General features: G+C 51.2%; 2 protein-coding genes across 4 annotated transcripts in view; one reads left to right on the top strand and one right to left on the bottom strand.

The window, feature by feature from the left end:
• Positions 1–189: 189 nt before the first annotated feature.
• On the top strand, positions 190–21,727 carry LOC308520707 (uncharacterized protein C19orf44). 2 transcript variants are annotated; one of them, XM_081093375.1, is made up of 10 exons: positions 221–268; positions 4,276–5,029; positions 7,345–7,657; positions 11,284–11,357; positions 12,263–12,680; positions 13,766–13,861; positions 16,485–16,651; positions 18,274–18,355; positions 19,526–19,739; positions 20,931–21,726. In XM_081093375.1, the coding sequence occupies exons 2-8, from the start codon at positions 4,277–4,279 to the stop codon at positions 18,343–18,345; spliced, it is 1,893 nt and encodes a 630-aa protein (XP_080949501.1). In that variant the 5' UTR covers positions 221–268; position 4,276; the 3' UTR covers positions 18,346–18,355; positions 19,526–19,739; positions 20,931–21,726. The 2 variants fall into 2 exon arrangements, with proteins under 2 accessions (XP_080949500.1, XP_080949501.1); XM_081093374.1 differs by lacking the exon at positions 19,526–19,739 and having other exon boundaries at positions 190–268; positions 20,931–21,727.
• Positions 18,788–23,715, bottom strand: part of CHERP (calcium homeostasis endoplasmic reticulum protein) — an 18,950-nt gene continuing 14,022 nt past the window's right edge. Inside the window, exons 12-17 of one of the 2 annotated variants that reach the window (XM_081093372.1) lie at positions 22,793–22,926; positions 22,002–22,088; positions 21,201–21,368; positions 20,993–21,109; positions 20,465–20,559; positions 18,788–20,205 (exon numbers count right to left, since the gene is read on the bottom strand). In XM_081093372.1, the coding sequence (XP_080949498.1) occupies positions 20,012–20,205; positions 20,465–20,559; positions 20,993–21,109; positions 21,201–21,368; positions 22,002–22,088; positions 22,793–22,926 (795 nt within the window). In that variant the 3' untranslated portion in view covers positions 18,788–20,011. The remainder of the gene's footprint in view (positions 20,206–20,464; positions 20,560–20,992; positions 21,110–21,200; positions 21,369–22,001; positions 22,089–22,792; positions 22,927–23,715) is intronic. The other variant, XM_081093373.1, reaches the window with a different exon arrangement.

The raw sequence follows: 23,715 nt of genomic DNA, 5'->3' as shown, positions 1-23,715 counted from the left end.
GCGAGCCGGGCCCTTCCCGGAACTACAACTCCCGTCACGCCTCGCGATTGTGATCTGCGGCATCACTGGTCCCAGCGCGCTATTGTGCCCCTCCCAAGACGTCCCGCTATTGTGACATGGGATCCTATTGGTCCTCGGGGGCGCAGGGCGCGCTGGGAGATGTAGTCTCTTTCGTCCCGGAGCGGTTGCCGGGGGCAACGGTCCTCTCAAGTTTGAGTGCCAGGCGGAGAGCGGCGTTGGACTCCGTGGATGAACATCGAGGGCGGAGGTTGGCTGGGCAGGCTGGGCGGCAGGGGCTCTGAAGAGAGACACGAGGGGGCCGGGGCGGGAGGGTGGCGGTAGGGCAGCCCCCCAGCTGCGCCTCCTACCCTAGTTTCCCTGTTTGGATCCTTTCGGGAGTGTGATCCGGTGTGGATCGGTCCAGGCCTGGGGAGAGACTCCAGTGCTTCGATTTTTTATTTTTAACAATTTTATGGAGGATTCATTTATATACCATACAATGCATGCTTTTAAGTGTACAAGTCCATTATTTTTTAATAAACTTACCAAGTGGTGCAGCCATCACCATGGTCCAGCTGTAGAACTTCGCATCACTCCAAGGCAGCGGTTCTCAACCTTCTGGCCCTTTAAATACAGTTCCTCCTGTTGTGACCCAACCATAAAATTATTTTCGTTGCTACTTCATAACTGTAATGTTGCTACTGTTATGAATCGTAATGTAAATATCTGATATGCAGGATGGTCTTAGGCAACGCCTATGAAAGGGTCGTTCGACCGCCAAAGGGGTCGCGACCCACAGGTTGAGAACCGCTGCCCCAAGGAGATCGATGCCCCCATCCCCTTTGCAGTCCATCTCAGCCCCCACTCCTAGCCCAGCAGCTACTGATGTGCTTTCTGAGTCTATAGATTTGTCTTTTCTGGTGTTTTGCATCTAGCTACTTTCGCTCACTGTAATGTGTTTGAGATGTATGCCTATTATGTGTATTGATATTTGTTCTTTCTTACTGCTGAATAGTATTTCACTGTCTGAATGGACCTCAGTTCTCATCCATTCTCTAATTAATGGACATTTGGGTTGTTTTCTCTTTTTGCCTATTATGAATGATAACTGGTATGAATATTTGCATATATTTTATTTATCTTGGGCCACATGGAGTGAAATTGCTGGATCACTTGATAACTATGGTTAACCTTTTGGGGAATTACCAGATATATTCTAAATTGGTGACTGCACCATTTTACAATATCCCCTCCCCAACAGTGTATGAGGGTTGCAATTTCTTTGCTTCTTCACCAATGCTTGTTAATATCTGTCTGTCTGTCTATCTATCTATCTATCTATCTATCTAGTTATAGCCATCCTAGTGGGTGTGAAGTGGGATCTTAGAGTCTTTTTTAAAAAAATTTTTTGTTAATCCTCACCAGAGGATATTTTTTCATTGATTTTAGAGAGAGTGGAAGGGAGGAGGAGAGACAGAGAAAGAGAAACACCAATGAGCACTTGAATTGGTTCGCTCCTGCACGCTCCCTTGGGGCTGGAGATTGAGCTTGCAACTGAGGTACATGCCCTTGACCAAAATTGAACCCAGGACCCTTCAGTCCGAGGGCCAGCACTCTATCCACTGACCCAAACCAGCTAGGGCAATCTTATGATGGTTTTGATGTACATTTCCCTAGTGGCTAGTGATGTTGAACATCTTTTCAAGGGTTTGTTGACGATTTGAGTATCCTCTTTGGAGAAATGTCTGTTCAAGACCTTTACCTATTGATTTATTTTTAATTGTGTGTATTTTAAATATGTCTATTTTAGGTGTGGTAATGTACATAACACGAAATTTGCCATTTTAACCATTTTTCCATTGGTTATTTATAAACCTAGGGAAGATTTCAGAACAACTAGATGCCAGAAATCCTGACCTGGTGGTGGGGCCTCCCCTCCGACTCACCGAACGGGCTGGGCTCAGTCACCTCCTGAGCCTCACCTACAAAATGTTCATACAGATAGTTGTTGACGTCATTTCAGCGCAGTGTGGAGACAGCCCACGGGTCCGCACACATCTCCCTCGTTCCTTTGTTCCCCGCCTCATTCCTTTTAATGACTGTATAGCGTTCTATCATCTGAATGCCGTCTCCTGGACTTTCCCAGGTCTCTGTGGGTGGGTTTGGACTTTTATGACTACAAACAATGCCACCATGTCATTCTCTAAAATTCTCTTTGCACATTGAGAATGTTCATTGTAAGTACATTCCCAGACATGGAATTCTCAGGTCGTGAGATCTGTGTAATTCACATTTTCTTTTTTTTTCTTTTTTAAAATATATTTTATTGATTTTTTACAGAGAGGAACGGAGAGGGATAAGAGAGTTAGAAACATTGGTCACTTGCCTTCTGCACACCTCCTACTGGGGATGTGCCCGCAACCAAGGTACATGCCCTTGACCAGAATCGAACCTGGGACCTTCCAGTCCACAGGCTGACACTCTATCCACTGAGCCAAACCAGTCAGGGCTGTAATTCACATTTTCATCGCTGTTGCCGAGTTTCTCACTAAAGGGTGCAGCAAATACACACCCACCACACCGTATTTCTCCATCAATTTACGTCTTTAAAATCTTTGGAAACCTCTGTAAATCTTGCAGTCGGTCGCTTCTTGTCTTCAGGGGCTCACAGGAACTTCAGAATATGATGAAAGCTCTGGTCCTTCTCCCCAGAAAATGTACACCAGTGTGGGTACATAATATGTGGCTGACATTTGTTGAGGGGAGGGTGCTGTGTCTTCCATAGCTTTCCCCTCCTTCCAGGTCAGCGGTTCACATACTTTTAGTGAAATAAGATTTTTCTGGGGAGCTCAAATACACAGACTGTGTGTGTGATTTTTGAAATCCTCTCCAGAAGATATGGTTTTATTGACTTGAGAGAGAGAGAGAGAGATTGAGAGAGAGAAACATCCATCAGTTGCCTCTGGTATGTGCCCTGACTGGGAATCGAACCTGCAACTTAGGTATGTGCCCAGGCCGGTACCGAACCTGAAACGTTTTTGGTGTATGGGACTATGCTCCCACCAGCAAAGCCACCCAGCCAGGGCCAGATTGTGTGTGTGTGTGTGTGTTTTAATATATATATTTTTTATTGATTTCAGAGAGGAAGGGAGAAGGAGAGAGGGATGAAAACATGAATGTTAAAGAAATAGAAGCATAAAAAAGAAAAGAAAAAACACATTAATGTTGAGAGAGAATCATTGATCGGTTGCCTCCATTGATCGAACCGTGACCTCCTGGTTCATAGATCCTTGCTCAACCACTGAGCAACACCAGCTGGGCCAGATTATGTCTTAACAGCTCTTTGTTAGAGAGTTGAGGACAGATAAAAGAGGAGCCCTGCCCGACTGGCGTGGCTCAGTCTTGAGCATCGACCTATGAACACAGTTCGATTCCTGGTCAGGGCACATGCCCGAGTTACAGGCTTGATCCCCACTAGGGGGGCGTGCAGGAGGCAGCCGATCAGTGATTCTCTCAACATTGATGTTTCTATTTCTCTCTCCCTTTCCCTTCTTCTCTGAAATCAATAAAAATATATTTAAAAAACAAAACAAAACAGAGGACCCTGACTTGGGTTTAGCGGGGGAGTGGGAGTCACTCAGCGAAGAGGGGGAATAACTGGGGAGGCAGTGAAGCTTTGAATTTGGCTCATGTGCTCACCCGCCAGGTGACCTTGGCCGGTGACCTAACCTGTGGGGGCTTTTGTTTCCTATACTTCCTGTATGAAAGGGGGTGACAGTAATTGACTCACAGGGTTGCTTGAGGATTAAATGACATAATGTAGCTCTGAGCAGAGTGCCAGGTACACTGCTGCAGCCCGAGAAGTGCTAGCCCTGGTGTTTCATAAGTAACATCTCATTTAAGAGCTGGCCTGAAAGTGGTAGGTTTGGCTCAGTGGACAGAGCGTGAGCCTGCAGACTGAAGGGTCCCAGGTTCGATTCCGGTCAAGGGCACAGGCCTGGATTGCTGGCTCGATCCCCAGTGAGGGGCGTGCAGAGGGCAGCCAATAAATGATTCTCTCTCATCATTGATGTTTCTATCTTTCTCTCCCTCTCCTTTCCTCTTTGAAATCAATAAAAATATATTAAAAAACAACAACACGGTAGGTAATCGCTTAAATGGTACCAAGTGTCTGATCATTTTCCCTGTCATCAGGCTTGCAGGCAAGGCTCTGTCTGACCAGACTACAAAGGGGTAGTTTGAATGCATGATACGTTCTGTTTCTTTCCTCCTCAGAATGGCTTCAACAAGAAAAAACAGCCATCCCATGCATGATATCTTTGGTGATTTCAATGATATTTCCTTAGAAGATTCAAAGATGGAAAAAATAAAGAACTTGAAAATCACTAGGAATCTTACCAAAATAGCTCCCGGTCATAGCAGATTTCTACAAAGAAGCCACACTATGGGTGGACAGCACTTCTTCCCGAAAGAGGACTCTGGCCTGGGGGGTGGGCCCTGGCTGTCCTCGGGGAGACCCCCGGCCACTGCCTCACAGCTCAGGACCAGAGCCGCGCTGCGCAGGCTGGCCCAGATCGAGTCCAAGATCCTGAACCGGAAGGTGCAGGTGGACTTGTCTGACCTGGAATCCAGCTCGAAGACCTCCAAGGACAGCCTTCCCTGGAGAGCAGACAAAGGGCCTCCTCGGAGTCCAGCTGAAGTTTCTTCGCAGAACACAGACGAAACCTCCCGGGAGCAGGCCCCTGAGATTCCCCCCGCCGAGAGCCGCACACCGGGGCGGAAGGGCAGTAGGTTTCTGAAGAAGAGAGAGCCGCCCGTTGAAGGGCTTTCTCCTGCAGCCCGTTTTGGGACAGAGAGGAACATGTCAGCTCCCAGAGAGAAAGCCCCCGTTAGAAAACTGGGCTGGCCAGACAGTGACGAAGAGTTGCTGGGGAGCTTGATGGAATCGCTCAGAGGAAAAGAACCACGCACGAATCAGGGCTTCAGCAGCGCCAGAGTCACTGGGAAAAAACAAATAGAACTGTTCTCGGTAAGGTTTGCAGGCATCTGTCTTCAACACAGTCCTTGCATTTGTACCTTTAAGGCATAGCACCAGAGGCTTCTGATAGCAGGTGTCACCCAGAAGCCACGTGAGAGCAGGGTTTGAGGAGGAAAGACCGTCACAGCTGCCTGTTGTGGGCCTGCTCTGCAGGGGCTGGAATTTGGAACACGTTAGGCAGTTTTGCAATAACTCGTGACTGTGTACAACGCAGGGCAGCACTTTGTCTGACTGACTGAACACCAGCAGCGAGAATGCCATAGGCCAGTGGTTGGCAAGCTGCGGCTCGCGAGCCACATGCGGCTCTTTGGCCCCTTGACTGTGGCTCTTCCTAAGCCTCAGGAGTACCCTAATTAAGTTAATAACAATGTACCTACCTATATAGTTTAAGTTTAAAAAATTTGGCTCTCAAAAGAAATTTCGATCGCTGTGCTGTTGATCTTTGGCTCTGTTGACTAATGAGTTTGCTGACCACTGCCCTAGGCCATCCATACCTACTTGTCATTGTATCACACAGGAATCATTAACGTGGGAAGGCTGTATTTCCATTGTTTTAATTGAGATGAAAGTCTCACAAAATTAACCATTTTCAAATGAGCAGTTTACTGGCGTTTAGTACTTTCACAATGTTTTGCAACCACCGCCTCTGTCTAGTTCCAGAACATTCTTATCATCCCCGAAGGGGGACCCTGTATCCATTCAATAATCTCTCCCCATTTCTCCCTCCCCCAGCCCCTGACACTGATCTGCTTTCTGTCCCCACGGGTTTGTCTGTGCTGGACATTCCATATGAATGGAATCACATAACAGAGTGGCCTTTGGTGTCTGGCTTCTCTCACTCAGCGTGGTGTTTCCAGGTTCTTCCACATTGTAGTGTGCGTCAGTGCTTCACTCCTTTTGTTTTGTTTTTTGTGTGTTAACCCCACCTGAGGATATTTTTCCCATTGTGTTTTTTTGTTTTGTTTTGTTTTTATATATATTTTATTGATTTTTTACAGAGAGGAAGGGAGAGAGATAGAGAGTTAGAAACATCGATGAGAGAGAAACATCGATCAGCTGCCTCCTGCACATCTCCCACTGGGGATGTGCCCGCAACCCAGGTACATGCCCTTGACCGGAATCGAACCTGGGACCCTTCAGTCCGCAGGCCGACGCTCTATCCACTGAGCCAAACTGGTCTCAGCTCCCATTGTGTTTTACAGAGAGTGGAAGGGAGAGGGAGAGACACAGAGAGAGAAACATCGATGTGAGAGAGACACATTGATTGGTTGCCTCCTGCATGTGCCCCGACTCGGGCGGGGGGCTGAATCTGTAACCCAGGTACATGCCCTTGACCATAACCCTTCAGTCCATGGGCCGATGTTGTTGCCACTGAGACAAACCGGCTAGGGCTCACTTTTTATAGCCGGATAATATTCTATTGTGTGGATGGACCACATCTTATTTATCCATTAATCCATTGTGAGCATTTGAGTTGTCCACCTTTTGGGCATCCTGCTGCTATGAGCTTTTGTGTACAGGTATCTGAGTCTCTGTTTTCCGTTCTTTTGGGTAAATAGCTCGGAGTGGAATTAGTGGGTCCCACAGTAATTTTATGAGCAACTTATTGATGACCAGTCCCACCAGCAGTGTATGAGGGTTCTGGTTTCTCTACATCCTTGCCAATACTTATTTCCTGTTTTGTGATTATAGCTACCCTAGTGCAGTGGTCGGGAAACTGGCTCGGCAAACCGTGGCTCACGAGCCACATGCGGGTCTTTGGCCCCTTGAGTGTGGCTCTTCCACAAAATACTGACTTGTGCGCATGGGCCACGAAGTTTCAATCGCACTGTACGTGCGCGCCCGCACGTGGTATTTTGTGGAAGAGCCACACTCGAGGGACCAAAGAGCTTCATGTGGCTCACGAGCCGCGTTTTGCCAACCACGGCCGTAGTGAATACTAAGTATTGGGAAGGCTTTGTGTTATTGGGAAACCCTCTGCGTATTCATTTTGGTTCTGTTGAAGGTCCCAGCTATCATAGATCATGTACTTAAAGGCCTTCATTTAGAAATGTGTAATTAACAGTATGTATTTGAAGGTGAAGTGATATTTCTGATTATTTGTGGAGTATTTTTAATTCTAACATTATCTTGTCTAAATGTTGTACCTTGACTTCCAGAAATGAGGGGAGAGAGGGCCACTGAGGGATGAATATCTGGTCTAGGAAGCCTTGGCCCCATGCACCCTACTAGCCACATTGTCAAATGATAAGGACTTACTCACCACGCGTTTGGTAATTTTATTTCTCTTATTTCTGCCAAAATAGGATCAGATCCCAACTCAACCAAAACTCCTGTCACTATCCAGCGAGGACCTTTCCAGCGCAGAGCCACTTGGGACATCACATCTGCCAGCTTTCCGATTAGCAGACGGGACTCTTCGCCGCGTGCGCTCAGGAGCTCACTCCCCACAGGCTCACGTTCCCGGGGACGCAGCATCCGGCACATCCGGCACGGTGTCAGAGCTGGTGCCCTCGCGGGAGGCACGTGGCAGGCTCTCACCCTCTCCCGTGAGGGGTGGGGCCGGGCCTGGGGAGGCGTCGCTCTCGGAAGCCTCTGACGACAGCGACAGCCTGAATGGTAACCCGCACCCCTGCGCACAGTGTCACCCTGGGCCGACGGGGCGGGGCCTCCTTGGGGCCCCCAGCATGGTGGTCACAGGCTGTGTCACCGGGGTGCATGGTCGGCCTTGTCACACCCTCCACTCCCTGACCTTTCCTGAGGGGCCAAGTCAGATTTTTGTTCTATATATAGATATATTTTATTGATTTTTTTACAGAGAGGAAGGGAGAGGGATAGAAAGTTAGAAACATCGATGAGAGAGAAACATGGATCAGCTGCCTCCTGCACACTCCCCACTGGGGATGTGCCCGCAACCAAGGTACATGCCCTTGACCGGAATTGAACCCGGGACCCCTGAGTCCGCAGGCTGATGTTCTATACACTGAGCCAAACCCGTCAGGGCTCTTTTTATTTTTTAAGTCTGTTTTTAGAGAGAGGGGAAAGGAGAGGGAGAAACATCCATGTGAGAGAGAAACATCAGTCGACTGCCTCCCGTTCGCACCCCGACTGGGATGTGGGAATGTGCCCTGACCAGGAATGGTGTGACCTTTTGGTGCATGGAACGACACTCAGCCAATTGACCCACACCAGCCAGGGCTGTTCTGTCTTTAATCTCTTCATCTAGAAACCTGACCAATTACAGAGCATAGCCCAAATCCTCCTAGAAATCCTTCTAGAGCAGCGGTTCTCAACCTGTGGGTCCCGACCCCTTCGGCGGTCGAACGACCCTTTCCCAGGGGTCGCCTAAGACCATCCTGCATATCAGATATTTACATTACAATTCATAACAGTCGCAACATTACAGTTATGAAGTAGCAACGAAAATAATGTTATGGTTGGGTCACACCATGAGGAACTGTATTTAAAGGGCCAGAAGGTTGAGAACCGCTGTTCTAGAGCCATGTGCAAAAGAGGCAACTCAGTGCTCCTTTTTGTGAAAGAAATTTATCTCCTTTGCTTTTTAAATTTGGAAAAGAAAAACATCTCTAGTCAAAGACATTTCCACATTATTTAACACTTTTATTTTAAAAGTGTGTGTCTTTAAGAAAGAGGAGAAAGCAGAGAGAGGTGCTGCCGGCGTGGATTTCTTCCTTCTGGGGAGCCTGACCCTCAGATCTAAACTGAAGAGCTGTCTGTAGGGCCTCTGTTCCTGCAGGACGACCAGCCAAGGCCAGCCTGCCCCACGGGTGCCAGGTGACTGGCTGCAACTCGTGACTCAGTTGAAGGGGAGGGAAAATAGATGGTTTCCTTTGCCCCTTCTAGGTTCTCCACTGCGGCTCTGTCACAAAAGACAGGTGAGCCCTAGCCGGTTTGGCTCAGTGGGTAGAGCGTTGGCCCGCAGACCGAAGGGTCCGGGTTTGATGCTGCTCAAGGGCATGTGCCTTGATTTGCAGGCTCGATGCCTGGCCCTGGTTGGGGCATGTGTGGGAGACGGCCAGTCTGTGTGTCTCTCTCACATCGATGTTTCTCTCTCTCCATCTCTCCCTCTCCCTTCCACTCTCAATGGGAAAATATCCTCAGGTGAGGATTAACAAAACAAACCAAAACGACAGCTGAACAGGAGGAGGGCATGACATAGTAAATCAATATTTAGCGTAAGTTGTCCATGACGTGGGAGCCCCCACAAGGAAAGGAAGACTGAGGGACTGTTAGCCCAGCCTGTGTGGGCTGGGTTCGCAGAGGAGTGGAAAGGCCTGGAAAATGTGGCAGGACAAGAGGAAAGGAGCGAAGGCCGTAAACTGAGCTAAGCCTGCTCTGTGGGATTCCCCAGGGCCCCTCTGTCTTGGCCACGGGGGTGCTCCCTTCCTCTGGGCAGAGGGACCTGCTGCCTGGAGAAGGGCAGGGCCCTTGCAGCACCTGCCAACTCTCAGGCTCTTTCAGCTTGAAGTGCTCAGTGTGCCAAGGTGCCACCCCAGGGGTGAGGGGAGGAAGAAACACAGCCAGCTGAAGCCCACCCCTCCCGCCGCCCAGGTTAGGTTAGGGCCAGAGGACGCAGGGGACCGGTTTAGGCTGTGGACATGAGAACACCCCTTTGAGCCCCTTCAGGGGCTGCCAAATACCACTTGGCGCCTGGCCTATTCTAGCAGGATCCTTGGGCCTGAGGGGCCGGTAAGTGGGTATCCCCACCATTCTGGCCCCACTGCTGGCCTGGAGGGGTCTGTCCTGGTGGCCAGACCCCGCCCACCCTCATCCAGCTGCAGCCTCCAGGGAGGGAGGCAGCTGGGAATGAGGGGTGAGTCCGAGTCCGAGTTTGGGGTCTGACATACCTGGGGGACACCCTAACCCCACTGGTTATTGGTGGTGCAGGGTGGCCTTTCTGTGCCTCAGTTTCCTCATTTGTAAAGTGGAACAGAGCCTAGTCCATGAGACAGTGCATGTGAAGTGCCTCCGCTGGCCCTGCTTCACACGTGTGTCTACAGATTGGCTGATGTGACGGTGATGTTACTTCTCAGCCAGTGCCAGCACTGCTCCATGTGCTCAAGGCCATGATCTCCGTGGGCCGGTGCCCTGGGCCAGCTGGGAGGGCCCAGCTCAGAGGTCTTGTCTGTGACTGTGTGTTTGGACCTACCTGCCATGGGAATTGAGATGACGTTAGTGTGAGAGGAGGAGGGGCGAGTCCTCGGGCTGGAATGTCAGGCGGGATTGGATCTGGTCTTTCGATGGGTAGGTGGGGAGGCCATTGGGCACAGCCCCTCAGCTGGCCTTTCCAGAGAGAATGGGAGCTTGCTCTCCTCTCACCCACCGCTAGCTCTTGCCTTCTGCCCAGAGGGCCCTGCTCCCATCTGTTCCTGCTAATACCTTAGCACTCACATCGTCCGGCCTTGGCAGTCGGCCAGCTGGAGTGCCAGAAGGCTCATTCAGTGCCAGCTCCCATGTCCTTAACTTCTTTAATGAGAACATAGGATGCATCAGGCCCAGCCTCACATCTGCCTGAGCGGCCGCTCCACTAGGCCCTGCAGCCTTCTTCCCACCTCCCCCAGAGGCTGGGTGACCCTCGCGCCCCTCATACTTGAAGCACACTGGCCACCATGCATCTTCATCGCATCATGATCATCTGCTCATCCATCTAACCAGGACACGGGAGGCCCAGGGTTTGTTTCATAAATGTTTACCAGAACACGACACAGCCACACGTATTTGTTTACACCTTGACTGTGGTGGCTTTCACACGCTAAGGACAGCTGAGTAGTTGGGACAGAAACTGTCTAGCTTTCAAAGACATAAATATTTGTTTTCTAACTCTTTTTTAAAAATATCTTTGTATTGATTTCAGAGAGGAAAGGAGAGGGAGAGAGAGATAGAAACATCAATAAGGAGAGAGAATCATTGATTGGTTGCCTCCTGAATGCCCCACACTGGGGATTGAGCCCACAACCCGGGCATGGGCTCTGACTGGGAATTGAACCAGTGACCTCTGGGTTCAGGGACTGATGCTCAACCACTGAGCCACACCAGCCAGGCTGCTATCTAACTCTTTAGAGAAAAAGTGTGCAGACCCCCTGGACTAGCTTACTGAGCACAGGGACGGCATGTCTTCCCCTCGTCCTATCCCTAGCGCTTAGCCCGGTGCCTACAACACGATGGCAAACATTTATGGAGCAAATAAATGAGGAAATATTATCATGTTATGTTTTTAATTACAGATTTTAGAATAAATGTTTTATCCCTTGATGATCTTGCTCCAGCTGTCAACACGCAATCGGACTTGGAACAGAAAGTAAGTACAACTGTCTAAGTTTTCATTGTAAGTCATGACTCAGGAAGGTTTGCAACTGTTACACTTCCTTTAGGCCAGCAGTTCTTTTTTTTTTTTTTTTAATTGTTTTATTGCTTAAAGTATTACAAAGGGTATTACATATGTCTCCTTTTTTCCCCCCCGCCCTTGACAATCCCCTGGCCTCCCCTTACCCCGCAGTGTCTTCTGTCCATTGGTTATGATTATATGCATGCATACAAGTCCTTCGGTTGATCTCTTACCCGCCCCCCCTCCTGCCCCGCAACCCTCCCCGGCCTTCCCGCTGTAGTTTGATAGTCCGCAGTTCTTAACGGGGTGCTTGTGCCCCCAGGGGACACGTGGTGATGTCTAGAGACATGTTTTGGTTGTCATGACTGCGGGAGCGGGTGGCGGGGGATGCCGGGCTGGGTGCTGCTCAGTGCCCTGCACGGCACAGGACGGCCCCCACTGCAAAGAACGTCTGGCTCTCAAATGTCGAGAGGGGAGACCCTGACTTAGGTGATAACAGGATGAAGTTACTTAATACCGTGGACAATTCCTGCGGCCCCATTGAGTCCACCCCATAGCGACACCTGCCTGACTTGTTCCGCTGCCCCGTTGTGATTCTTGCCGTATTAGTGGCCACCTCAATATCAAAGGCATCTAATAATACCCAGTAGTGACACTTCAACAGATTTCACTCATGTGCTCCCTACCGAAGCCATCGGTGTTACGTGCAGCAGCCCGTGCTGAAGCGTATCAGGAATCCCACTCAGTGACTCCCCCGTACACAGCTCATGCAGGGCCAGCGTGGGCCCGCGCCTCGTCGAAGGCAGTGGTATCTGGAGCATGTTCATCCCTCGAAGACACTTTCCAGTTATCTCTATCTCTGCTGTCCTTCGTTTTAGGAAGGAGGTCTGAGGGAAAAGGCATCCAGCAAAAGCCCCGGGACCAGGGACCCCCCGACTGGAAGCGAGGTCTCCGAGCACCTGAGCGAGCCCTCGGCCTCCTCTGCTGCGCCCGAGTGTGCTGCTAGCCTGCGGCCGACGCCTGGGGAGCCTACGGCCAGCACGGTGAGCTGGGCTTATTCGGAAGATTTCGAGAAATCCCCAAGTCGGACAGCGTCAGAGCCAACGACCCTTTCTGAGGAGTCTCTGGACAGGACGTCGGCCACTTTGTCTGAACTCTCCGCAAGCCTGCAGACAGACCACCCCCTGCCAACAGGTGCCTCTCGGAAAAAGTGGGCCCAGGATGTGACAAGAGTCACAGTGAAGGAGCAGGCTGTGCAGACCTTTGACCCCGCCTTCACCTACCAGTGGGCAAAGGGTAAGTGTGAGGCCGGAGTGCCTGAGGAGGGAGGCGCAGGCCACGGTGGCAGTGACGGGCACTCAGGCTGTGCAGTGGGCACCTGGAGGCCTGACAAGGAGCTCCAGTGTCTGGAGATGGCTATCGTGGGTAACTAGCTGGAGGTGCTCGGTGCCCTGCTTTCCTCTTACACAGATGAGGGGCAGCTGCCCTGGGTGTTTCCTTCTCTTCCGAGCTCTCAAACATCATGAGTTTCCAGAATCACTGACAGAGGCGGTAGTTCTCAACTGGAGTGATTCTGGCCACGGGGGACATAGGCAAGGTCTGGAGCCATTTGGGGCTGTGACGGCTGGGTGGAGGACAGGAATGCTGCTAACGCCCTGCAGTGCCCAGGACACCCCCACCAAAGAGTGATATGGCCCAAATGTCAGTGGTGCCCAGGGTGAGCCTGGGGGAGCAGCATTGCGACAGAACTGCCTTCTGGGACAGTGCGTCTTCAAGCAGCTCCTGGGGCCAGTGCAGGTCTCCCAGGGCTGCACTAGCTGGTGGTCTCAAGTTGGTGTGTTTGGGTAGATTCTCTTCTGTTGTACAGAGAGCCCTTCTCATCATGCCCAGTATGACTTTCCAGACATTTCTGTTGTCCCCTGTGTCAGCCTTGGCCCTTCTGGAAAGAAAGTTCCCTTTCCTTTTTTTTTTGGTTAATCCTCGCCCAAGGATATTTCCCCATTGATTTTAGAAGAGAGGGAGAGGGATGGAGGGAGGGAGCCAAAGAAACATAGATGGTTGCCTCCTGACCGGGGCCAGGGATCAAACCCACAACCCTGGTACGTGCCCTTGACCAGGAATTGAACCTCAGACCCTTCAGTATGTGCATCAACACTCTAACCAATGAGCAACACTGGCCAGGGCAAAAGTTCCCTTTCCTTTAAGCATTGTCTTGCTCCCTTGTCTAGACAACATCCACAGTGTAGACCGAGCTGGTTCCTGGACTGAGCAAGGGGGTATAATTCTCCTGGACTGGTTCATTTAGATTGGGGGTCTTAGCCTTACCGCAGCCATTGCTCCAAATCCAGCCACTTACCCCTCCCCCTTTTTCCTTGGGACAGAGGCCGGTATGGCGACCATCGGGCCAGCCCTGGGAAGCGCCTATGTGGACCCTACACCCATCGCCAGTCATGTCGTCAGCACAGATGCAATAGAAGGTAACAGCCCAGCTCGGGGGGTCCTTGTGGTGAAGTGGATGCATTTCATCTGCAAATCACCCCCACCGTTGGAAGTGCGGCACCCCCTTTAATGCTGGGTGTGAGGAATCCGTTGGTGGGGCTTGTCATAGCCATAGGCAGCTGCTACCGTTCCTAGAATCCCAGATGACCAGTGGTTCTCAACCTTCCTAATGCCGCAACCCTTTAATACAGTTCCTCATGTTGTGGTGACCCCAATTTCATTGTTACAAATTGAACATAATTAAAGCACAGTGATTAATCACAAAGACAATATGTAATTATGTATATGTTTTCAGATGGTCTTAGGCGACCCCTGTGAAAGGGTCATTCGACCCCGAAAGGGGTCGCAACCCACAGGTTGAGAACCGCTGCGATAGACTGAGTGATCAGGAACCCTCCATCTGTCTCTCCAGAGGATATGAGTACCAGACAAAAGAGGGAGGTTATAAGTAACACTCCTCTAAGTCTCTCCATTTACCAGGCTGTTTTTATTTTGTACGTTCCCCTCTGGGCCTTTTAATCCATTGTTTTTCCTCTGAAGACACTCAGCCAATACTGTGACTGGCCACCTTGCTGAGTCTTCTTAGGGAGCCCATGGGGCCACTGAGAGCTCACGTGACACCAGCAAAGTTACACTAGTACTTGTTATTTCCCCCCCATTTTAGTTTTCTTAACATTTTAAAAATATGAAGATATTAAAATATAGTAATTATTACAAAAGAAATGTTTACATGTTTAAAAAGAGATTTTTAAAAACTCAATATTAACCTCGAAGATTTTTCCATCTATCCTATCTAATAATAGAGAAACATGGTAATTAACTGTAACTTCGCTACCCTTCCCATTGGCTAATCAGCAAGATATGCAAATTAACTGCCAACCAAGATGGCGGCCGGCAGCCAGGCAGCTGAAGTGAACAGGAGGTTTGCTTGCTCCAGTGAGGGAGGAAGCCAAGGTTCCCCACCTGCCGCAGCCCAGCTCTGAGCTCCGGATGCAACAATGTTGCAATTATAGAAGCTAAACAAACCCAGAAACCTGCTTTCAGCCTCCAGCAGGCTCAGAGCTTAGAGCGCCAGTGATGGCAACAGAGTTTCAATTATAGAAGCTAAACAAACCCAGATACCTGCTTTCAGCCAGCCACAGCCTCAGAGCTGGAGCCGGCTCTCAGCTCCAGTGACAGCTATAGAAGGTAAATAAATCCCAAAATAAAAACAAAAGAAAAAAAAAAGAGGCTAGGAGCTTCAGTCGCTCGCCAGCCTGAAAACAGCCATAAGCCCCTCACCCAGACTGGCCAGGCACCCCAGTAGGGACCCCCACCCTGAAGGGGGTGTGACCAGCTGCAAACAGGCATCAGCTCCTCACCCAGGCACCCAAGCAGGACCCCCACCCTGATCCAGATCACCCTTCAGGGCAAACCAGCCGACCCCCACCCGTGCACCAGGCCTCTATCCTATATAGTAAAAGGGTAATATGCAAACTGACCCTAACAGCAGACAGACTGGGAATGACTGGTCACTATGACACACACTGACCACCAGGGGGCAGACGCTCAATGCAGGAGCTGCTCTCTGGTGGTCAGTGCGCTCTCACAGGGGGGCAGCTCTGCTCAGCCACAAGTCAGGCTGATGGCTGCCAGTACAGCGGTGGTGGTGGGAGCCTCTCCTGCCTCCTCAGCAGTGCTACAGCCTGCTCCCCACTGGCAAGTGGACATCCCCCGAGGGCTGCCGGTCTGCCAGAGGGATGTCTGATTGCCACCTTAGGCCTAATCCCCCGGGGAGCAGGCCTAAGCCAGCAAGTGGTCACTCCCAAGGGTCCCAAACTACGAAAGGGCACAGGCCGGACTGAGGGACCCCCTACCCGAGTGCATATATTTTTGTGCACCGGGCCTCTAGTATATATATAAAAGCCCATCAACCAAATGGTGGAACAACCAGAACAACTGGTTGACCAGTCACTATGACACGCACTGACCACCAGGGGGCAGATGCTCAATGCTTGGCTGATAGGGATGGATGAGCAGCGCTCCTACAGTGGGCCGATCCCCGCAGGCCATGCCCCCCACCAGTGCACAAATCCATTCACTGGGCCTCTAGCCTTACTATATATTTGAATAATGATCATTTTTAACACTTGCAGTTTTAATTCTAATTGTTTATTAAAATGTTTTTTTAATTACATGTTTAAAAATGCACAAGTCAAATTTACCCCCTTTCCCATATTTAAGTGGATAGTGGGTAGTGTAAATGGATTTATATTGTGCAATTGCACATTTTGGGTTGTCAGTTTACTAACTTTTCTGTGTGTTGGATGTGGAGGTGAAGACTTCTGAATCTGCCTAAGAGGTGAGCATTCTTTACATGCAGCTCTGAGGTTCACACACATCAGGAGAAGGCAGTTCATTTATTAGAGACAGACAAAAGGCGAGGCCTTCACTACTTCCCAAGGTGGCATTGCTTCTGGAAAGTATGGAGGATAGCAGAAGGAGTGGGGCCTGCAGAACACCTGGGCCCAAAGCAGCTGACGCTGACAGGATGAGGGGACTGGGGTGGGGATGGGGGGACAGGGGCCCAGGGGCCGTTCAGTAACTCGGTGCTGGGGGCAGCCCTGACAGCTTACAGCCCGGCCGTGTTCGCCCTCAATGACATGCTTAAGCAGCAACTGAGCCTGACGCAGCAGTTCATGGAGACCAGCCGGCACCTGCACGTGTCCCTCCTGCAGTCCCTGGACCAAGACGCGTTCCACTACCACACCCTGGAGGAAACCAAAGAGGTGACACAGCTGCCCCCCATGGGAGAGGGAGGGCAGGCGGGGCTCCGACCGGGGGACAGCACTCAGCCCAGGGCAGCAGGGGTCCTTGGGCCCAGCCACCTTCTGTCCTATGGGAAGGAACCTGCTCTCTCTTTGTCCATGACAAGAGCTGGTGTGGGGCCGAGGCGCTGACGGCCAGCCTGGCATGCACCAAAACTGCCCCGCTCTGAGTGACCTCTGACCAACGGTGACCTCCTTGGTGAGGGGTGCTGTCCCTCCACACACTCTTCTCCTGAACCACCCAGGGTGATGGCTCTTCTCAGGCCCATGGGCTGAAGCTCAAGGGATGACACACTCACCTCTTTTTCCCTCCAAACATTTAATTTTTGTCTGAACACACAGTCTGTTATTTTATAAAAACAGTTACAGAGAGATGTAACTTATATAGTCCTCTGTAATTTCAGAGATAACTAGTACAAGCTTGATATATTCTGTACATTTTTCTAATGTAAAATATGAACTATTTGATGTGTAATATGTGTCATGTTATAATACACAATATATAAAATACATTACAAAGTACTAGGTATATTATATATTATTTGTATACTTCTTTATAGGAATAGAATGTTATATGATCTGTTCTGATTTTAAAAATAATTTTATTTACTGATATTTCAGTATTTCTAAAAAATAAGGACTTTTAAAAAATAGTCACAGTACCATTATCGTACCAACACCCAATTAACTTTATATTGTTTGAAATCCAGGGTTCAGATTTCCACTTATAAAAGTTGAACATGTTCCTATTTTTTTTAAAAAAATATCTTTATTGATTTCAGAGAGGAAGAGAGAGGGAGACAGAGTCAGAAACATTAATCATGAGAATCACTGATTGGTTGCCTCCCACACACCCCACACTGGGGATCAAGCCCACAACCCGGGCTGTGCCCTGACCCAAATCGAACCATGACCTGGTTCATAGGTTGATGCTCAACCACTGAGCCATGCTGGCCCGGCCGTTCCTATTTTTTCATTAGGATCCAGACACAGTCCATGCATCAGGATGCCTTCTGTCTATTTAGCCTCCTAATCTGGAAAAGTGGTTCTCAGCCTTGAACAGTGTAGCACCCAAAGTCTGTGACTACCCAGGTTGTTAGTGGCACGGTAGCCCACTGGGGACTCACTTTAAGAACCACTGCTCTACTCCCCCCGCCCCGCCATCTCTTTTGTTAGAGAAAACAGGTTGTCAGACAGTCTCCCACATTCCGGACTTCGCTGGTTGCACCCTGTGGGATCCCTTTTGTTCCTCTGTTGGACGTCCATCAGTTGACTGGACGTAGGTGGTGATCTGACCACGTTGCTGTCCATAGCCTACCATGGCTCCTCGCTGCCTGCTCTGGGCCCGTGTCCTGAGAAGGGCACCCAGCCCTCCTTCCTTCCTGACAGCAGTCACCCGTCCTTTCAGACTCAGTCAGCCAGGGCTCCTCTCTCCTTGGTTCCCACAGCGATATCACATGGCATCTGTCATTTTTTGGTCAGCGTGACCAGGAACTGCTGGGGACGGGCACTGTCTTCAGCACCCGAAGCCCCGGTAGGCTGAGGTGTGGTGGTGACATGTCCGTCTGTCCTCTGCTCCACAGTACATCAGGCACCACAGACCCGCCCCACTGACCATGGAGGACGCTCTGAGGGAGGTGAAGGAGGAGCTCTGAGCACCACCAGGTAAGGCTTGGCTTGTGGTTCCAACAAGCTGGTCTAGTATTTCAGGCGCCAACACATTAGTGTCCAGGGAATATTTACTGTGGGAGGGGGCAGGTGGCACCTAGGACGCACCTGAGTGCTTTCCCCTCCCAGCACCCAAGGACAGACCACAGACCAGTGGAAATGGAACCCGGGTGACTACCACTCATGGCCACAGAGGCTGCCAGCTTGTCTGGAGCCCGGGGGAACGGCTCCACCTAACGAGCCAAGGTCGGTGGGGATGAGAGTCCCACTTACTAACGAGGACACAGGGGCAGGGGTCCATCCCGGGGACCTTGGTGTGAGACACAAGGCAGAGCTTTTGACCTGAGCCCACAACTCAGTCCACACTCAGACACCCTCCTCCCTCCTGAGCCTGAGCACACTTCTGCGCTCCACACACCGAGAAAAAGGTCTTTATGAAAAAGTCTTTATTTGAAGGCAAAACAGTAAAACCCACAAGAAATTGTTAACAGCACGTGTTTATGCTTTATATCCTGAATCAGACACATTTAAACAATTCACAGCTACAGGAAACCTAGAACAAAATCAAATGTTTTATCACATCAGGTTGAAAAGTTGGAGGATTTTGCATCTTATCGAAAAGAATTTTTTGAAAATGTTTCTGTACAAATAAACGGCACCACACCCCGCTGCCTGAAGATACTAAGTGCAGCTGATCCCAGTGTGGCCCCCGTGGCTCCCTCCAGGCCCCACCTCCTTGTGGTTGCAGGGGGGTGGGTGGGAAAAGGAAGTGACAGAGCAGGAGGCATGGCCTGCGGCTCCTCCCCACTGGGTCTGAATGGATTACTGCACGCAAGTGCTGGTGTCGGGGTTCTTCTAAGTGAAAAACACAAGTAGACATTAAGGGCACAGACCCCCGGAGACCATTCTGTGACCAGAAGATGTCTCAGATCCATCTCCTTAGGTCCTTTTCTTTCTGGAAATAACAGCAAATGGCTAACGTTTTTAAAAAAATTCAACTTAACTAAAATAACTAAGGGCCAGTATGTCTTGGAGGAATCAAGTTTCAAATTATCGCACGGGGGTTCATCTTCGGTCAACATGTTTTTAAAAACTAAACCATTTGGAGTAAAAATGAAAACCCTGTTTAATGTTGCAAATCAAGGTTTTGTTTTTCCTTTGTGAAAGAGCGAGCAGTACTAGCGCCTGGCCTGAGCCTTGTCGCGCCGTAAGCGGGAGGTGCAGGTTGCAGAGCTGGGCTGCTGCACCCCTGGTCCGGCACCTGGCGTGCTCGCCCAAGGCCTCCTCCACACACGCTTGCTGATTTAAGCGGAGACGCGCATCTGACTGGGAAGAGACGAGAAATCCCTTCCTACAGGTGGCAAGGACTCTTGTCCAGGGGGTGAGGCTCATGTTTCTTGCTTCACTGTCCAGGGAATGAGTGCAGGGTGTCCTCATGGGAATCTTTCTTCTGTGTGAAAGCCGGTTTGCCGGTGGGGCCTGTGCCTCCCGCAGTCGAGCATGGCACTGGTCACTGGGTATGCTATGGCTGTCCTCTCCTGTAGCTCCCCAACAACGGAGGCTGTGTGAGAACCGAGAGGTCCCTGCCATCCAAGAAGCCAGGAAGGTCCCACTTGCCAAGCTGCCGGCGGATGGCAGAGCTCCTCACCACACCTACTTGCACTCGTCCCTGGCCTTCATGCGGGCGATGAAGGAGTAGCTCTTGTTCCTGCGGTAGTTCTCGTAGGGGTCGTCCAGGGCCACACCCACACCCTTGTACTGGTCCCACTTATCCCGCACGTCCCCCCCCTTGATGGGGTCCTGGATCCCTTGCTCTTTCACGCCGAGGCCACCAGATCCACTCCAGCCTTAGGAAGAAAGAGGGGCGAGTGGTTACGACCTACAAAAACTGCAACCTGGTGCCTTTATCCTGACACCAAGTTAAGTAGGAATGCACGTGGGGAGGCGAGTAACATGCATAAATGCTGTTTATAAACACACAGCTGGTAAAGAATGCCCAGCAGGCTCACCCTCTTTCAAAGACAGGGTGGTGAGCTGGGACTTCCTCTGACGCCACCATCCCCAACCTCAAAATCCCGGAGCACGCTGTTCCCCCCGGAGCCTTACCCATTTTCACCAGCATCTGATGTCCTTTGTTCTCCTCCCCAAGCCTGGAGTCAGGTATAGGAGGTGCTGAATTAGAACCTAGACCAGCTGAGGAACTAAAATCAAGACAGGTTACATCTTTCAAAAATGAGGAGGTATATTTATTGGAATGAGAACTTAGAATATTACAGGGTGTGGCATATGAGAACAGTCACAGTGCAGGATGGACACACACACACACTTGTGTGTCTATTATTCTTCATCCCCTTCACAAGCCTGATAATGGGAACTAAGGTGATTGCCCCGCTTCACACTGTGCAGCAAGGGTCACACCAAGCCCCTAAAATGGTTAGAAACAGCCCAGCCACCACCATGTGAGATAAGGAAGTGCCACTGTCACTGCGTTAATGCTTGGGTGTCCCTGAGGCCCTGTGCCAGCAGGGGCCACCAGGAGCATGTCTTCTAAATGACATTTCAACATTCACAGCAAAGCCTCAGAGGTTCCAGCGCTACCAGCAGGGCACTGGACAGTTAAGACAGAAATCTTACGGCGGAGTGGGGCTCCTGGACCGCGACCGACGTCTCCTGCCTGGGGAGTATGACTTGGACCTGGAGCGGGAGCGGGACCTTGAGCGGCTTCTTGAGGAGCGGGATCGGCTACGGCTCCTGTTGGGGCAAAGTTGTGCGGGAGAGCCCAGCAGGTCAGCTGGGAGCCTTGAAGCCTCAGGCTCAGTCCCCGAGAGGAGGTACTGCCTACCTGGAGTGGGAACGGGAGTAGGAGCGGGAACGGGAGCAGGAGCGGGAACGGGAGCAGGAGCGTGACCGTGACCTGGAGTATGAGCCAGACGACTTGGAAGACCTCGAGTTGGAGCGAGAGGAGGAGCGCCCTCGGCTTTTGGACCTGCTCCGAGACCGCGAGGGTCCGCTGCAGGGAGAGGCTGGTGAGCTGGAGCTGGCACCTCCCAGCTCCCACACAGGATGAGCCTGCCACCCCCACCCGATTTCAAATGGCCCCATGCCAATCACACCACGGTGTCACTTTCCTCAACAGCTCGGTGAATACAGACCAAAGCCAACTTCTCTTGTGCTGGTGTTTTAACTCAGGCTTGTGGGAAGGGCTCCTAGCACTTTTAACATAGGGGCCAGACCAGGGGTGGGCAAACTTTTTGACTCGAGGGCCACAATGGGTTCTTAAACTGGACCGGAGGGCCGGAACAAAAGCATGGATGGAGTGTTTGTGTGAACTAATATAAATTCAAAGTAAACATCATTACATAAAAGGGGACGGTCTTTTTTTTTTTTTTTAGTTTTATTCATTTCAAACGGGCCGTAGTTTGCCCACGGCTGGGCTAGACCCAAGAGCCAGGCAGAGGCTAGACCTGACTTTGTCTATGATTGGGGGTGATATCGTATGTTTTATGACATTAGGTGTTGGGGGCATGATACAACATGTTAGGGTGTGACAGAACAGTGTGTCTGGTTCACTCTAAGCCAATTCATGACAAGATTAGCCAGGGAGGCATGATGACTCCATACAAGTCAGCAGGGACGCCCTTACCTGTTCCTCTTTTCCTGGCCTTTCCGCCGTCGGGCCCGCATTTTTGCTCGGAAGAACTCGTAGAGGCCATTCTGCTCCCAGCCTTCGCTGTAAGATGGGCAATGTGACCACATGTGACCACAACAGCCTCCTTCCCGAAGGGCGCTGGGAAATCTCATCAGGAGGGAGGAGGCTACCTCCTACCCACAAGCCTCCCCCCGCCCCCCCTCCTCCACTCGGGATGTGGCGCACGTGCCACCAGACAGCACTGGAGCTGTCATTTCCACGGGACGCCCTTTCTCAGATGAGGAAGCAGGCTGAGGTCGGGACACCTGCTGGGAGGTGGGCTGGGCTTATACCTGACACCCCCGGCTCTCGGCCCCTCTGAACTGCAGTGGAAAGACAGAGCTGAGGGTCTTAGGGCCTGTGGTAATTGCAGCTGGGAACCTGTGCCTGGCACAGGAAAGGAAGCAATGTCAGCCGGGCTGGTGATAAGGCCTTCAGGGGAGGGTATCCTGAAAGGGACCCATGACAAAGCCTGGATGTGCAGCAAGACGAGTCCCAAACAGAGAAGCCTTTCATCAAGGGCCACTGTGTGGCACATACCACCCATAGTCAGGAGAGAAACGGACCCTATAATGCCATTTCTCTTAGAGACACCACACTCCTCACCTGGGCCTCACACCATGCTGGGTAGAAGGTATGGATGGTAAGAGTCTTGTGAAGCAAGCTTGGGGGAAGACAGGTTGGGAGATGGGACAGACTCCCCTCCCATCACTGGCCCCACTGCGGGGTCTCCCCAGGCCCCGTACCTGTTCCTTGGCCTGTCATGGGAAGGAGGGCTGTAAAAGGCCTCCACGGCCGCCAGCAGCCTCTCGCTGGGGGGCATGGGAGGGGGAAGGCGGATGTCTTTAGGGTCCAAAGGCTTGTACTCGTGATCTTCTAGCTGCAGTGGAGAACACAGTTGTCACCACATCTTGCTGGAGCCCCCATCAGGCCCCCATCAGGCCCCCCCAGGAGACAGGGCCTGGTTTGGGTTAGGGTTGTCCTGGGCATCAGTGCTCACCCAGCCCTCGCTGGAAGGCCCACCCTCTTTGAGGCTGATAAAAGCCACAGAATTCTTTCTCCAAAAAAATGACCACAGAAGACATGGCCTTTAGGAAAGGAGACAGAAAGAGCCCTGGTTCATTCACAGACAAGCTGTGAATCCCAGATGCTCTGCCTGCAGGTGCCACCCTGTGCCCTGACTTCCTACCCAGAGCTCTGTTATCTCCCTTGAGGGCCCTCCCACAATCAGGAGCCTTAGCCCAGCCCAGGAACTGGCTCATCCGCTGGTCCCTCTGCCTGTCCCAGCCCCTTGCTCACCTCACCCCTCACATGCATTCCCAGGTTCCATGAAGGCACACCTCAGCAGTTGCCCCTTTCCTGAAAAACCCTTCTGCCGTCAACCCCTGGACAAGGTGGCTTCCAAGAACCATTACTAAGAGGACCTGTGCCTCATGCCCAACCCAGCCTGCCCCAAGTGGCACCAAACTCATGGCAACAGAAAGATGCAGAGGGATCAGGGGACACGGGCCTCACGGACTCAGGTGCATTCCCACAGACTGGCCCGGTCAAGGTCGCTGGGGAGTGGGAAATGGGGGAGGTGGCCTGGGGAAGCAGTTCTGTAGCCTACGGGGAATTAGTTTCATCTGCGAACTTTTCACGTGGAGGCAGAGGCACTGGCCCGAGCATG

The sequence above is a fragment of the Myotis nattereri genome (genome assembly GCF_964212035.1).
Source record: "Myotis nattereri genome assembly, chromosome: 5".
Taxonomy (NCBI): Eukaryota; Metazoa; Chordata; class Mammalia; order Chiroptera; family Vespertilionidae; genus Myotis; species Myotis nattereri.
This window is presented reverse-complemented; position numbering and strand designations above follow the sequence as displayed.

Coding starts and splice junctions, on each gene's coding strand:
- LOC308520707 (XM_081093374.1), top strand. CDS start 4,277: ATGGCTTCAACAAGAAAAAACAGCCATCCCATGCATGATATCTTTGGT. Junction 5,030..7,344: donor AACAAATAGAACTGTTCTCG/GTAAGGTTTGCA, acceptor CTGCCAAAATAG/GATCAGATCCCAACTCAACC. Junction 7,658..11,283: donor CGACAGCGACAGCCTGAATG/GTAACCCGCACC, acceptor TTTTAATTACAG/ATTTTAGAATAAATGTTTTA.